At 46.0% G+C, this 14,364-nt stretch overlaps 1 protein-coding gene across 10 annotated transcripts in view; it reads right to left on the minus strand.

Annotated features, from left to right (window-relative positions):
- plekha6 (pleckstrin homology domain containing, family A member 6) overlaps window positions 1-14,364 on the minus strand; it is a 156,680-nt gene that overhangs the window by 29,498 nt on the left and 112,818 nt on the right. For 6 of the 10 annotated variants that reach the window (XM_080786715.1, XM_080786714.1, XM_080786713.1 and 3 more), the window contains 10 exons: window positions 13,396-13,836; window positions 12,598-12,828; window positions 10,761-11,073; window positions 9,838-10,059; window positions 9,398-9,478; window positions 8,911-8,964; window positions 2,698-2,769; window positions 2,182-2,262; window positions 1,618-1,767; window positions 94-189 (listed from right to left, as the gene is read on the minus strand). In XM_080786715.1, coding sequence (XP_080642841.1) covers window positions 94-189; window positions 1,618-1,767; window positions 2,182-2,262; window positions 2,698-2,769; window positions 8,911-8,964; window positions 9,398-9,478; window positions 9,838-10,059; window positions 10,761-11,073; window positions 12,598-12,828; window positions 13,396-13,836 — 1,741 coding nt within the window. The remainder of the gene's footprint in view (window positions 1-93; window positions 190-1,617; window positions 1,768-2,181; window positions 2,263-2,697; window positions 2,770-8,910; window positions 8,965-9,397; window positions 9,479-9,837; window positions 10,060-10,760; window positions 11,074-12,597; window positions 12,829-13,395; window positions 13,837-14,364) is intronic. The other 4 variants (XM_080786710.1, XM_080786712.1, XM_080786711.1 and 1 more) reach the window with 4 other exon arrangements.

Below are 14,364 nucleotides of genomic sequence, written 5' to 3' on the forward strand. Positions count from 1 at the left end.
TTGTCTAAGACGAATGTCTTCCTCGGGAGACAAATAATAAAGAACCCTGATCTATATGCTGTGTGACCTCTGTTGAGAGGCCATTCGTCGCACCTGTCCTCCTGCGTTTAGTTGCTCCCAGAGGTCTCCGTGGATGGCGTTGGCCTCGTCCTCCAGTGCTTCAAACTCCATGCGTGATGTGGTTAGAGCCTGCATGGGGGGAGGGGGGGCAGCACAAGGACACGCAAGGATGATTTGTGGATAACCTTTTTAACCCATTCAAACCTGACGTCGAAAAAAAAAAAAAAAACTGTTTTCTAAATCATGGCAATTTTCGGAAAGATTTGAGGCACATTTTAACGATTAAAATAAATAAATAGCAGACCTAGTGGCGCGCTATGAGCTTGTAGATCTGCTATTTTTCAATAGCTAAAATTATAACATAATGTATGTAACCACCAAAAGGGGTTCCTGCTCAAAATGGGTTAAAGCGTAAGATACTGTAGCCAGTGCAGAAATATAGTGCTGCACTGGCCTCTGCAGGTTGAAGTGTTCCAACTATAGGTTGCAATTGCAACTGTGGTACACAGTACCACAAATATGATGTAAAAACGCAACCGTTGGTGGAAATAGCAGTCTGAAAGACCTGTTTATTTTCATGACTAGAGGTACTATATGTACCGATTCGCATGATGTTTGAAATATTCTATAACAGGCCGATCTGAAAGGTTTGGGGGAAGAGGTTCTGCTCTGGCATACAGCAGGGAGTGTCTGTGTGTGTGTGTTCAGACTAGTTTCACTGTTATTGGTCCAACGGGAAATTAGCTGGTCACAGACCACGGACGAACGGACGGATGGACAGGGTGCAAAACATGAAGTTGAACTGCATTACATAATGTTTAGTCTTTCAGCTTTGCCAAAAGTAGTGCAATTATCTCGGAGAAAGATGGCAAATAAATGATGCGATTAAATAAAACTGAACTCCAGCTCTAACCAGTGTTGTTTTCGTCGACTAAAACTATGACAATTTTTTTTTTGTCGACCAGCTTTTTTCACTGACGAAAACAAAATGGAAACTAAATGAAAACTAAGCTACGATGACTAAACTGAGACTAAATATAGTGACAATTTTGTCAACTAATGAAAACTAGACAAAAATGTTAGGAAGGGACTAGTGGACAAGAGATCCAGTATAAGTCATTTTACACTTGGTTGCATGCTGAAAATAGCAGATCTACAAGCTCATAACGTGAGCTTGTAGATCCGCTATTTTCAGCAAGTGTAAAATCAGTCATTACAACAGCATCAAGGACCACTAAAATTAATTTTAGTCAACTAAATCAACTGTAGATTTAGTCGACTAAAATCTTATGATATTCAGTAGACTAAACACTAAAACATTCCAGGTGACTAAAATGTGACTAAAACTAAATGAAAGCTATTCAAGAGACTATGACTAAAACCAAAATCAAAATGTGCAGCGCCAAAAGCAACACTGGCTCTAACTGGGCCCTTTCAGCAGACAGATAGGATGGACGGCATAGAGACAACACGAAGTGAAACTGATCCTTGTGTATTTACCGGTAAGTACAAATGTTATAGTGTTGTTGTAGTAGATATAGGACTTAAGACTCTTACACTGGAGGCCTGAGAGAGCTCTCCTCTGATATTGATCAGCTGATTCTGTAACGTCTCCTTCTTCAGCTGCAGCTTGTCCATGGCCAGAGGCTGATTGTGGTACAGCTCCATCTCCTGGTGTGTGGCCACCAGTGCCCCCTCTAGGCTGTCCTGAGAACAACACGTGCACAATAACACTAGGTTGAGGAGGTGAGGTTTACATAACAACCAGTGAAAAGCCACTGGAAGTCAACAGGTGTAGATTGATCTCTCTCTCTCTCTCTCTCTCTGTCTCTCTCTCTCTCTCTCTCTCTCTCTCTCTCGCAGTCGCAACAGCCATAAACAGACAAATAGACGATCTACAAGTACAATATATGGACCTGAGTGAGATGTAGTGGAGAAGAGGTAAAAAAACATTGGAAATTGAAAATGCTCAAGTCTACCTCAAAATGACTTCATGTACTTAACCTTTTACTTAAGTGCAGTACTTTAAGTATTGGCTAAATGTTCTTGGTTACGTTGCACCACGTCCACTGCATGCTCGTGGAGTTGTGGACACATTATGTGTACTGTAGCCTACTGTACCTTGTCCATTCTGAGTCTGTGGACCACCGCCTCCTGGTCCTTCACAATCCTGTTCTGCTCACAGAGTCGGCCCAGGATCTTCTAAAGGGCGGGTTGGGGGAGGGGGGGGAAAGGGACACGTGGTAGAGAGCAAAACACTTGAGACAGAGGCACTCATGTTTATTGCTCACGCGATGAGGCATTAAACCAACGGGAGATGGAAATAAATCAGGAGTGAAGCTGCAGAAGAATGTGTGCGTGTTTGTGTGTGTGTGCGTGTGTGCGTGTGTGTACGCACGTGCGCGTGTGCATGCGTACGCGTCTGTCTGTCATGATAAACTCATTAGAATGTATATATACATCATGGAAAAAAGTTTTGAATTATGAATTCTTCCCAATGAAGAATAACACAGTGGGGAGGAATTAGGGGTGTATGTGTATGTTTTGTTGTGTGAGTGCGTGCGCCGTGCACGCGTGTATGTGTGTGTGTGTGTGTGTGTGTGTGTGTGTGTGTGTGTGTGTGTGCACTGCACTTACACTGGTCTCAATCTCGTTGAGTTTGAGAGTTGGATGGAGCTCCCTGTTGTACACGTCGTGAAAGGGAGGCACCTGTGAAAATATGAGTCATAAACACAGTCATGCGATATACAAGCGCACGGCTTTCTCCCCACCTGGGAGAAACTAAGCATTCACAATAGAATTAAGCAGTCGTTCGTTATTCTGAGACATGTTTGGGGAAACACATCTGGTCACCCGTCAACCCAACAAAGCCCCTGCCAGTGAGTGAAGTAATGACCACACCGCTGTTGTAATGACAGAAAATCATGTCAGAAATCGATCACTTTGCTGGCCGAGGTTGCTTTTGTTACCCTGGATAATACAAGTTGGGCCAGGTCCATAATTATGAACCCATTCAGGACAGGAACACTTTTTGGTGTTTGAAGCATTATATTACGCTTTAGCTATTGGAAAATAGAAGATCTACAAGCTCATAGCGCGGCACCGTGTGCCGGCGCCGACAGACGAGCTTGTAGATCTGCTATTTTTTTTAAATCGTGAAAATGTGGCGCAAATCTTTGAATATATATTCTTTCAGAGCGAACGTCTTTGACGTGTTTGCTTCTGGACCAATATATTTTCAGATGGGGGTCGGCGGGCCAACTTCATATAATATCTGGGGGTCCTTGACATGAAATAGCTTGAGAACCACTGACACAGAAACATAGGTTTTTCAGAAAACTATTTTCTTAGAATCGTCCTCGGGTCTAAATGGGCTAATAATTCATGTATGGAGTGTTTGAACGGCCCAACTATGTCGAGTAACAACATGACATTTGGAGCCAGAATGGAATTACTACAGATTTGTATTGCTACACTCAAGAGGGCTGTTCATGCTTCAGAATGAGGAACCGCGTGTTTGATGCAGCATTTCAAATAACTGTGGTTTTCAGTGTATACAGCATTTCAAATACATTGACAGTGTGCTTTTCAGTGTATACAGCCGTAGCTTCAAAAAAAAAGAAGAAGAAGAAACAAACTACAATATTTGCATATAGTCTACAAACAAAATGTTTTTTTCTTGTTTTCTTTTTTCATCGGTGATTTGGCAAACATGCCGCGTCGGCACGATACCTTCCGACACGGTTCCAAACACACGTTTATATCAAACACGTGTGTATCTTGATCGTACCGTAGCAAAGAACAAATTCAGGTGATGAAATAAATGATGAATGCCACTATATAATGTCGATGGAAAACGATCTTAAGAGAGCTTTAAGATGAAGTCTTTATAGATGCTAGATGTTTAGTGGATGAGGTTGAATGTGTGGGCATCGCTTGCTATTGGAATGCAACTCAGACTCAGTCGACGCAGCACGGCGTGCAGGGCACTCGCTTCGGCTACGGCCTCAGGGCGCGCCGCACAGGGCTCAAACTACGGCCTCAGGGCGCGCCGCACAGGGCTCAAACTACGGCCTCAGGGCGCGCCGCACAGGGCTCAAACTACGGCCTCAGGGCGCGCCGCACAGGGCTCAAACTACGGCGTCAGGGCGCGCCGCACAGGGCTCAAACTACGGCCTCAGGGCGCGCCGCACAGGGCTCAAACTACAGCCTCAGGGCGCGCCGCACAGGGCTCAAACTACAGCCTCAGGGCGCGCCGCACAGGGCTCAAACTCGCATAATTTATGTCGACACACCGGCCTTGATTTCTCTCCCACCACCAACAGCAGTTCTCCCACGGGCCCATATCTCTCCAGATACCCAGTAGATGGCCTCGTCTCTAAAACATGCCGTGGAAGAGACTTGGGCAGATATCCCCTGTACTGTGTGGTGGTGGTGTTACTGTAGACAGGCTCAACCGTGCAATGTCAAGACAGCAAAAATAATGAGTTGTCAGAGTCCTCAAATGCACACATACTGTAGGCCTTTACGGTTCTTGACGTATCGTGTTCTTGCGTGGGCTGCGTCTACATTACAGCGAGCGTGGGCACTCGGCGATGTGAGCAAAAGTGAGCAGGTAATGCAGTGTGGAGAAGAAGCCCCTTGTTGCACCGTACTGCACATCCGTATACAGAGAGACTGTTTGACAGTCGAACTGTACAATGTGAACACTGGCAGCCAATGTATCTAATATGGAAGTGTCTTTAAATGCAGTATACATCCTGTACTGTATACACGAACCCTAAGTCTATGCAAACGTCGGAAAGATGTCAGAACAGGCCAGCTCCATATATGGACAATGGACAGGGGCCCGGTCCGGAGCCCGGGCAGAGGCCTTTTTGGGGCGGTTCTGGACAACCGTGGGTCCGGCCGACTCGACACCGGCCACTACACCCCCTGTGGAGAGGGGGGGGGGGGGGGTGAGGTTCCCTCCCTCCCCCCTGATATTATCACTATTCCAAACTCACCTCAAAACCCACCTGTTTAGGCAGGCAATATGGCTGACCTTTATGTCTTCTGCCGCAAGCTGTGCCCTAGTTTTGTTTTGTTTTATTGTATTAACTGTTTTTAACTTGTATGGCGACCTTGAGTGCCCTGAAAGGCGCCTTATAAATAAATTATTTTGTGGATTTTCCATGTTCTTTTGATGCTCGCTTGAAACATAAAAAAAAAAATACATAATAGTGAAATCTCTCAAAGTTGAATTGAAACATTAAACAAGAAAATGTAATAGTGAAATCTCTCAAAGTTTAATTGAAACAAAAAAAAAGACGAGAGTGAAACTTGCTAGTTGTTGGTAGTGGGAGGTGACGGTGCACTATAGACGAATTATGAAACGGGTCTCATGGTCGCAGTTTACGTATTTCCTGTAGGCGGACTCGACGTAAAGCTGCGGGGTTTAAACCCTCACCAGGCGCACCTCTTCTACTACAGTGAACGGCAGAGTGACTGATGTTAGTCTGCCTCAAACGTTACTCTTTTACCTTCTTTTTACTAACACTAACATTAAAAAGATGCCCAGAACATCGAGATGAACCTGTGTAGTTTATGGCTGCTCCAACAGTAGTGGCAACATAAAAAAAAATAAAAAAAACGGAATGTCAAAATATCCACGGCGGTGGCTGAGATCAGAGCCATTGAGTAATGGTTGAGACGAAGCAGTGAAAGGTCCTGAAAGATACATAACGTCAGTCTTACCCAATACCCAATCCTTCTGTTTTATGAACACAAGGCTGCCGTACTTTATACCTCATACTTTAAATGCTTAGTATGAGGTATAAAGTACAGCAGCCTTACGTAAGCTGCGACCATGAGAGCCGTTTCAGAATTTGTCGTTTGCATTAACGACCCCAACAGCCAACCAGGACAGAGGACGTGAGGGCACAACGACAAGCATAGCACTATGCGAAAGCAAGCATAATGGAGGACATTCGACTCATGCTCTCCATGATACTTGAATGTGACTCCTTGTTTGGCGTGACATTTACACGTCTACAGAGTGTCTAACATCCACATGCCAGAGAAGAGGCCTGGAGGAGCAGAGAGAGAGAGGCAGGCTTGGGTAGACCTAGACTGAACTATAGTGGAACTGTAGGAAAACACTGTCTGGCTTGGAAGCAGAATAAATAGAACTGGACTAGAGAGTCCCCCTCTGCGCTAAATGTTTGCTGTAATAAACACAAGACACAAGGGTTGTGGACATACTGGTTTAAATAGCAGATAGTCAGATTAGTGAGTTTGATTTTTATTGGGGAAATGTTCAGGATTAACATTTGTTTTCTCAAGTTAAAATTTAACATTGATTTTTCAAGGGAGACAAACAAACTAATATCTGGCTTTTAGGAAAACTATGGATGCCAATTGTAACGTCTATGTAATTTAGGTCAGCAACTCACTGAGGACCTCTAGTGGCGCATGACAACTATACTGTACACTTTCTTTAATAAAATAAATCCAGCTAGGAATAATTTGAGACCGTCTTGAAGAGGGATATAATTACACCGCAAGAAACGTGCAATTGTACATTCTGTAAATATTCAAGTTAGTTATAGCCTCAATACTGTATACTGTATGTGTGTGGATGTAAAATTGTACACCACTGTATCTGTTCCAATTATCTGACAGGATGTATTTACGACTTCACTTGGGTATTCACATTCTGTATAGCTCATGTCATTGTTCCTACTGTGGCTTTATCTAGACTGCAGTAAATAGTTTACCACAATATCTTACATCTTCTGAATGTTTCATTGTCAAGTAATTCATCGTTGTCATAAATGTATAATCCCTGTCGGACTGGACGAAGCCTGCCTCTCCATGGCACTCTCTCCTCTCTTACTTGTGCGAAGAGCTTTGCTCTTGAGGAGGAGCGCTCCACCAATCGGGTGACAACGCCAATAAGGTGGCTTCCCTGGTACACCTGAAGTGAATGGGTAATCAGTCACCGCATTGGTCAGCTCAATAGGACTACACACAGCACTATATAGTACGTTAGCACGACTTGAAGCAACACTGCAAGGTTTGGTGTTGTTGTAGTTGCTGCTGTTTTCTGGTTTCAGCGTGAGAAACCACAAAGACAGGATAACGTGAGGAGAGAAAGAGAGAGAGAGAGAGAGGGGGAGGAATAAAAGAAGGAAGGATGAAGGCCTGGAGGGAACGAAGGACGAGGCCGACGATAAAATATGCCACGGAGAAAGACAGAAACAAGACTAAACCAAATCTAACGAAAGCAAACAACACCTGGTGGTGGGTTCTTTTTCTTTTTTTACAAAACAAAACAAAACGGAAGTGAAACGTGACTGACTGTGGAATAAAGGAAGGGAGGAGGGGTGGAAGTGGAAGCACAGATGTTGACATTTACAACAACGTACAATATTTACAATATGAATGATCGCTGCGAGCTTTAATGTCCTCTAAATGTATGCACGTACTGTGCGTGTGCGTGCGTGTGTTTTTGCGCATCTGTTACTTTCCATAATGTGCTGGTTATTTCGTTTCACTTCCATTATTTAAACGTGTTATTCTTTTTCTCCCCAATTTAGTCACTGCCAACTTTAACGTGCATATACTGTAGTCATCACTGCCAACCCTTACTGTATGCTGTGGGCATACAGTATATAGACAGGAGACGGAGAAGTAGTCCGTCCGCACACTGTTCCGTAGCTCCCACAGGATATTTATTTAATAATACGGATGACAGCGTTTCGACCCCCTTATGGGTCTTCGTCAGGTATGAGGACAACAACAGAGTGGGCGTGTTGTATACAGATAGGGGCAAGTTTAGCAATGCACAAGCCACTGTTTGCAATGACGACATACTGTACAGACAACCACATGTCTCTTCAGACACACAATGGAGTCGGTCACCATGCCGCTTCTCTCCACCTGACAGTGAGGACTCTCATGGGAGGATGTAACCTAACGCCATGCGGAGCGGTGTTGATTTTGTTGACTAAAACTATGACAAAGAATGTCCGTCGACTACCTTTTTTCACTGACGAAAACTACATGGAAACTAAATTAAAAAACTAAGCTACGATGACTAAAACTTTGTTGACCAAATTGTCACTATATTTATATAGTGACAATTTGGTCAACAAATACAAACTAGACTAAAATGTTAGGAAGGGACTATAGTGGACAAGAGATCCAGTGTAAGTCATTTTACACTTGGTTGCATGCTGAAAATAGCAGATCAACGAGCTCACAACACGTTGGCAGCGTGACCCGTTGTGAGCTTGTAGATCGACTATTTTCAGCAGGTGTAAAATCAGTCATTACGACGGCATTAAGGCCCGCCAAAATACATTTCAGTCAACTAAAATCTTATGATATTTAGTCGACTAAAACTAGACTAAACACTAAAACATTCCAGGTGACTAAAATGTGACTAAAACTAAACGAAAGCTATTCAAGAGACTATGACTAAAACCAAAATCAAAATGTGCCGCCAAAAACAACACAGCTGCGGAAGAGGAACACGCCATGGGCGCGAGCAACACCTTCGCGCGCACAAAATGCGTCGTCCCGGTGTCTCTTCACGGGTTTTTAAACGGCTTGGTGGATGGAAATGACGCTTGCGCGAGGCTGCAACTTGACGCGTCGGCAAACAAAAAAACGGAAATGCTTTGCGCGTCATTTCCATCCACCGGCTGTTTAAAAAGGTGGCATCTTGCCGCTTCTCTGCCTGCACTCTATCCCTCCGGGGTTCCGTCATAAAAACCGTATGTGCGTGCGCACGTGTGTGTGTGTGTGTGTGTGTGTGTGTGCATGTGTATGTGTGTGTATACACGCGCATGTCCATCCGCCTACCTGTTGATCTAGGTACTCCAGGTTGCGCTGGAGCTGAAGATCTAACATGTCCTCCTGAGACCAGCATGCAGCCGCAACCCACAGATAGACACACACACAACATGTAGTAGGGCTCGTGTGTATGCAGGCAGAAGTTATCCATTGCACGCACGCACGCACGCACGTACACACGCACGCACACACACACACACACACACACACACACACGCATGTAGGCCCGCAGCAGACAACAGTGTTATTATGAGGAGAGCGGTGAGGAAGGGAGAGAGGAAGAGCAGATACACACACAGTGAGAGGAATTCAAAGACAGGTGGAAGAAGGAGCAAGAAAACAGCACATAGTATGAGCTGCTCCCACTACGTGGACGTGTGTGTGTGCGTGTGTGCGTGTGTGTGTGTGTGTGTGTGTGTGTGTGTGTGTGTGCGTGTGTGCACTTTACGTTGCATAATCTGATGTTGGCATGTTGAGGGACAACAGTGGCACATACCATTTTGCTGTGTATGGAGGGGGATGCAGGGTAGTGGTATAGTCCTTGGCTTAAGGAACGCCTATCTCCAGGGTAGTCATACTGATGGAGGGAAGAGAGGAGGGGACGGACGGAAGGAAGGAAGGAAACATTGGAAGGATAGACGGAAGGAAGGAAGGAATGAAAGGGAGGGAGGGAGGGAGGGAGGAGGTTATGAGTGAAAGAGGGTGAATATGGTTATAGTTGTTATGCATATAAAAGACATACCGTTTGTCCCAGACAACGTTAATGAAATTATGTTATGCAGCCTGTATACCAACTGAGCATGCATTCAGTATAGTCAGTCACCACACAGAAACATAGAGCACACAGTCCGTTATGCGCACACGTGCACACACGCGCACACACGCACACGCACACACACACACAGCACACACACACACCCCCGTCCTCTCCCTCACCTTGGGCGAGCTAATAGACCTCCTCATCCCGTAGATGGAGGGGTCGGCGTAGATCACGTCCTCCCTCAGCCTCCCCGGGAGGCGGTCGAAGCGCGTGGAGGGCGAGCGGGCCGGCGAGACGAAGCTGTGCGGCCCCGGCGAGTAGGGACCCCCCGACGACGAGGAGGGGGACCGCGGCACGGACCGGGAGCGGGGCTGGATGGACAGGCGCCGCATGGACGCCTGCACGGAGCCAATGGGATGAAGCCAAACGGAGTCTCATGACTAAAGGTTTCAAAGGCTCGCTCAACTCAAGTTGACAGTCTGTGAGGGTTCAGGCCGATTCAGGGAATACGTATAGGCTAAATAGAAAGAGAATAACACCTGCACTCTCAGTAATAGTAGGAGTCCTAGCCTCGTAAACCGCCCCTCCCCTCGCCAGATGTTTCAAATGTTGTCCAGCAGGGGGAGTGGTTTCACCGGGCTTAGCAGACTGCTGCTGCAGATCCCACCCTTATTAAACAAGACTCTATTACTGAGAGTGCTGATTTTATTCTCTTTCTAAATGTTTAGGTATTATCCTATGTTGCTGCTGTTCTACATGGAGCCAGTCAGTTTGAGGTGCTTGAACTGCTTTGACTTAGCTTTTCTGACATTTCTGACACCATTCTGTGTTTATGGAGGATGCTATTCAAGTTTGACCACTTCAAAATACCCTTTATTTAGACCCGGTGTAACCTAAATGTTGTTTTACCTTTCATGCCGGATGTGCCCTCTGCGTCTCATATACAGTACATAGGCCCACTTTTTATTTATTTTTTTATATAAGAATTTTAGGATTTTCAGAAACGGTTACGTTTTAGAAGGTGTTTTTTTAGAATCGGCCTCGGGTCTAAATAGGTTTAAACAACTAATGACAGAAAATATTGAAAAAATATCCATGCCTGGGCCATGTCCACGCCTCCGGGGCCGCCGTAGTACTGCTGCTGCTGCTGCTGCTGGTGGGGGGGCCCCCAGGGGTCCCTGGGCATCGGGGGCCCGTAGTGCGGCGTGGGCGGGCCGTCCCTCAGCGAGCGCCGGCGGTCGTAGCCTCCTCCTCCTCCTCCCCCCACGGCCGACACGGAGCAGATGCTGTCGGGGCGGACGCCCGGCGGGTACAGCGGACCGTACTCGTCCGCGTACTGCGGCCCGCCGGGGTGGTACGCGCCATAGAAGTCCGCCGAGACGCCGCGGTTGACGGTGTAGTAGCGGGACGGGCTGGGAGGGGGAGAGAGAACGCAAAGGGAAACGGGTTGGTCGAGTTGTTGTCTTCAACCAGGGGCATATCGCACATATTGGTTCCCCCCGGGGACCACCTGTGTGGTCCTTGAGGGGGTTCCAGGTGTCCATATCTTGAGGGGAAAATTAAACCTTGGTTTAATTGTACGCTCTCGAGATTTAAATTATTGCTAAACATCTGGCATTACTTAATATACAAGAAATCTACACAATGGAGAGTATGCACATGCATGATTTTCCCATCAGGACACGCCCCCCCTCATCTAGACTGAGTGGCAAAACATTGAGCAGCATGATGAGTGTTGGAGTTTGGAAGCGCTCGTTGGAAATCACTCAACCGTCCTGCCGTACCACCTGTTTCTAAATGTCACATAATGCAGGAGGCAGTAAAATGTTGGGTTATTGAAAACAAGCACTTCCAAACTCTGACACTTGGAAAAATAATCAAATGCAGGGCATTTCTTGACAGAAAGTAGCTCATAACGTTTCTATGGTAGATTTTTATGAAACAAACTTTGCAGATAGAAAGAGGATAATTCAAGCTTTTCGTACAGCTGCAATGTTGGTGAGTTTAACATTGTTTAATGCAATCAGACAGGACTTTTATGTTTGAATGAATGGGCTGTCAAGGCCAGAAAGTAGTTTTTTGCCACTCAGTGGGCGTTCCCGCATAACTTCCAGGTACGATGATGTCACGCGCATACCCTCTATAGAGAATGTAACATAATTGTTATTATTTTTAATATATTTTTTATCCCACGATTTTGTAACCCATTTTTCACCCCTGTGTCATAATTGTTATTTTTGATCAACATTTGTATGTTGTCTTTCCTAAGCCTAATGGTACCACATCAATACCGCATGGAATTGTGAGCAAAATCTTACTCAACAATAACAAAATATTCTTTTGTTTTGGGTCTGAGAGGCTAAATCACAGGTGGTTTATGGCTCAAATGCAGGATAAAGAATGGACCTTGATATGAAAAAGGTGGCATAAGGTACTAGACAACAGTGATTCTCAAAGTTATTCATTCCAAGGACATGCAGTTTGATATGCATTTGCCCTCAGACCCCCATCTGATACGATTGTTATCACTGGAAGATCAATTGTTTGGACAAGGTACAGTATGCACAAGTAACTACTAATTCAAAAGTATTCAAAAGTACAAATTACAGTACATTTTCTTTGAACATCAATGCGTTGCCGTATTGACATTTGGAACATTTTGTCATTTTCCAAAGAAATGTTTCAATTATAGTGAAACGAGTTCCTTCCTGGAAATGGAGTGGAGTCATTCTAAAAAGATGCAGAGTTAAAGTCATCAGCTCAAAAAAATCACACCCGTGTGAACTGAGCGGTGCAGGCTGCTCAACAACAACAGGCTGGCTGCAGTGCAGACAGACAGACAGACAGACAGGCCCCCTTAGGCACCGCTCCAAAACGAAAAACACCTCACACTGCACCATTTCACAAAAAAACAACAACAACCAAATCCATCCCACCTGCTCATGTCCTCGTGCGTGGGGATGACCCTGCGCTGATTGACCCACTGCTGCAGCTGTGTCATGGAGCTCTTCCTCTGCGCCTGCCTCTCCGGGGCCGTCCGCGGCACGAAGCCCCGCATCAGCACCACGTTCTCCGGCGGCTGGTCCCTGGCCGCCTCCCGCGGCGGCCCGCCGCCGCCCCCGCCGTCTGGGTATACGCCCGGAGGCGGGCGGCCGTTACTGTGGCCCCTGGGCGCAGGAGGAAGGGTTGTCACAATCATTACATGTGACCAGATTTGACTGAGAGACTGACTGCCATCGCGCAAATTCCAGCTTTAACTCGTTTTTTTCCAAAAAATGAGTTAATTGCACAGGCAGACTCTTCACATACTAACTAGAGCATGTCTGAAAGGAGTTGAAATTGACAGGTAAATGTGAAATAAATGCTTAAACATGTAGCTAGGTGTATTGTTAGAGACCACAGAAGTGAACCTTTCAAGCCTGTTTTCTCAACTCGAGAGATTTTTTTTTGCGAAAATACAATCTACAATCTACAACGCGTATATCAACTATTTCCGCTATTATTTAAAAAATAGTAACGTTATAAAAAAAATAATTAAATCTGGAATTGACTTATTTCGTATATTTCAGTCATTTGTCATTATCTGCCCGGTGCACTCTTTTATTACGAAGCCTAAGAGGCTAAACAGAAATTCAATTCATATTAAATGTTCCAATTCCCAATGCCAAAGACACAATTATCCGCGTGGCAACAAGCGGTCAACATTAAACGTGTAAATGGTGAAGCAGCCCCACCTGGGCGGGGGGTGATTGGCGGCATGGTGCGGCGGGGGGCCGTAGGGGCCCCAGCCGTTGGGCTGCTGAGGGGCGTGGTGGCCGCCGTGGGAAGCAGGGCTCGGACCGACCCGGTCTCGTTCCCCTCCTCCTCCTCCTCCTCCTCCTCTCCTCTCCTCGCTCATCCTCCTGGCTTCCTGGTGGTTGGCGTTGACGTTGGCGAGGAGGTCGTCGTTGTCGACGGGCGTGGAGGGAGAGGGCGTCTCGGCGCTGTCCACGCCGTTGACTTCGGGCTGAGGCCGCTGGTCGCCGGGGGCGTCCTCGCCGTGGCTGCGCGTCGTTGTCGTGGTCTGCGTGGGCGGGTGCTGCTGTGATGAGTTGTGTGTGCTGTCGGGTGCTTTGGTTACCATGGTATGGTTGGCTTCCACGGGCGCGGGGGCGGCGTTCTCACAGTTTATCCTGCTGGAATAAGAGGGGGGAGGGGGGGGATAAATGGGACATAAATTCCAAGACAAAAATGATTCCTGTCGCCCCAAGACGCTGTTTCTCAACGTATGGCCTGCATGGAGGAGGCCAGGAGTCCACATGATGAATGTGTCAGTATTTGTTCAGCAAAATGTTTCCCCGTCTCTATTGATAACATTCTTTAAGTTATTTTTACTGAGACAAAGACAATACAAAAAGACATCCTTCGGGGAGGACTCTTTTAGACCATGAAGGGTTAACCTGCAGAACCTTCTGGAAACCTGTGAAGTTATGTGTTGTTGTTGTATTTTTTAAGTCATGTTTTGCTTAGTTCTCGTATAGTCAAAAGGAGCTCAAAGTATTCCATTTCTAGCTCATTTTGGGGCGGGAACCCCTTTTGGTGTTTTAAACATTATGTTCTAATTTAGCTATTGAAAAATAGCAGATATACAAGCTCGTAGCGTGCGCTATGAGCTTGTAGATCTGCTATTTTTCAATAGAGCTTGTAGGTCTGCTATTTTGGAA

The sequence above is a fragment of the Protomyctophum bolini genome (genome assembly GCF_963924005.1).
Source record: "Protomyctophum bolini genome assembly, chromosome: 2".
NCBI lineage: Eukaryota > Metazoa > Chordata > Actinopteri > Myctophiformes > Myctophidae > Protomyctophum > Protomyctophum bolini.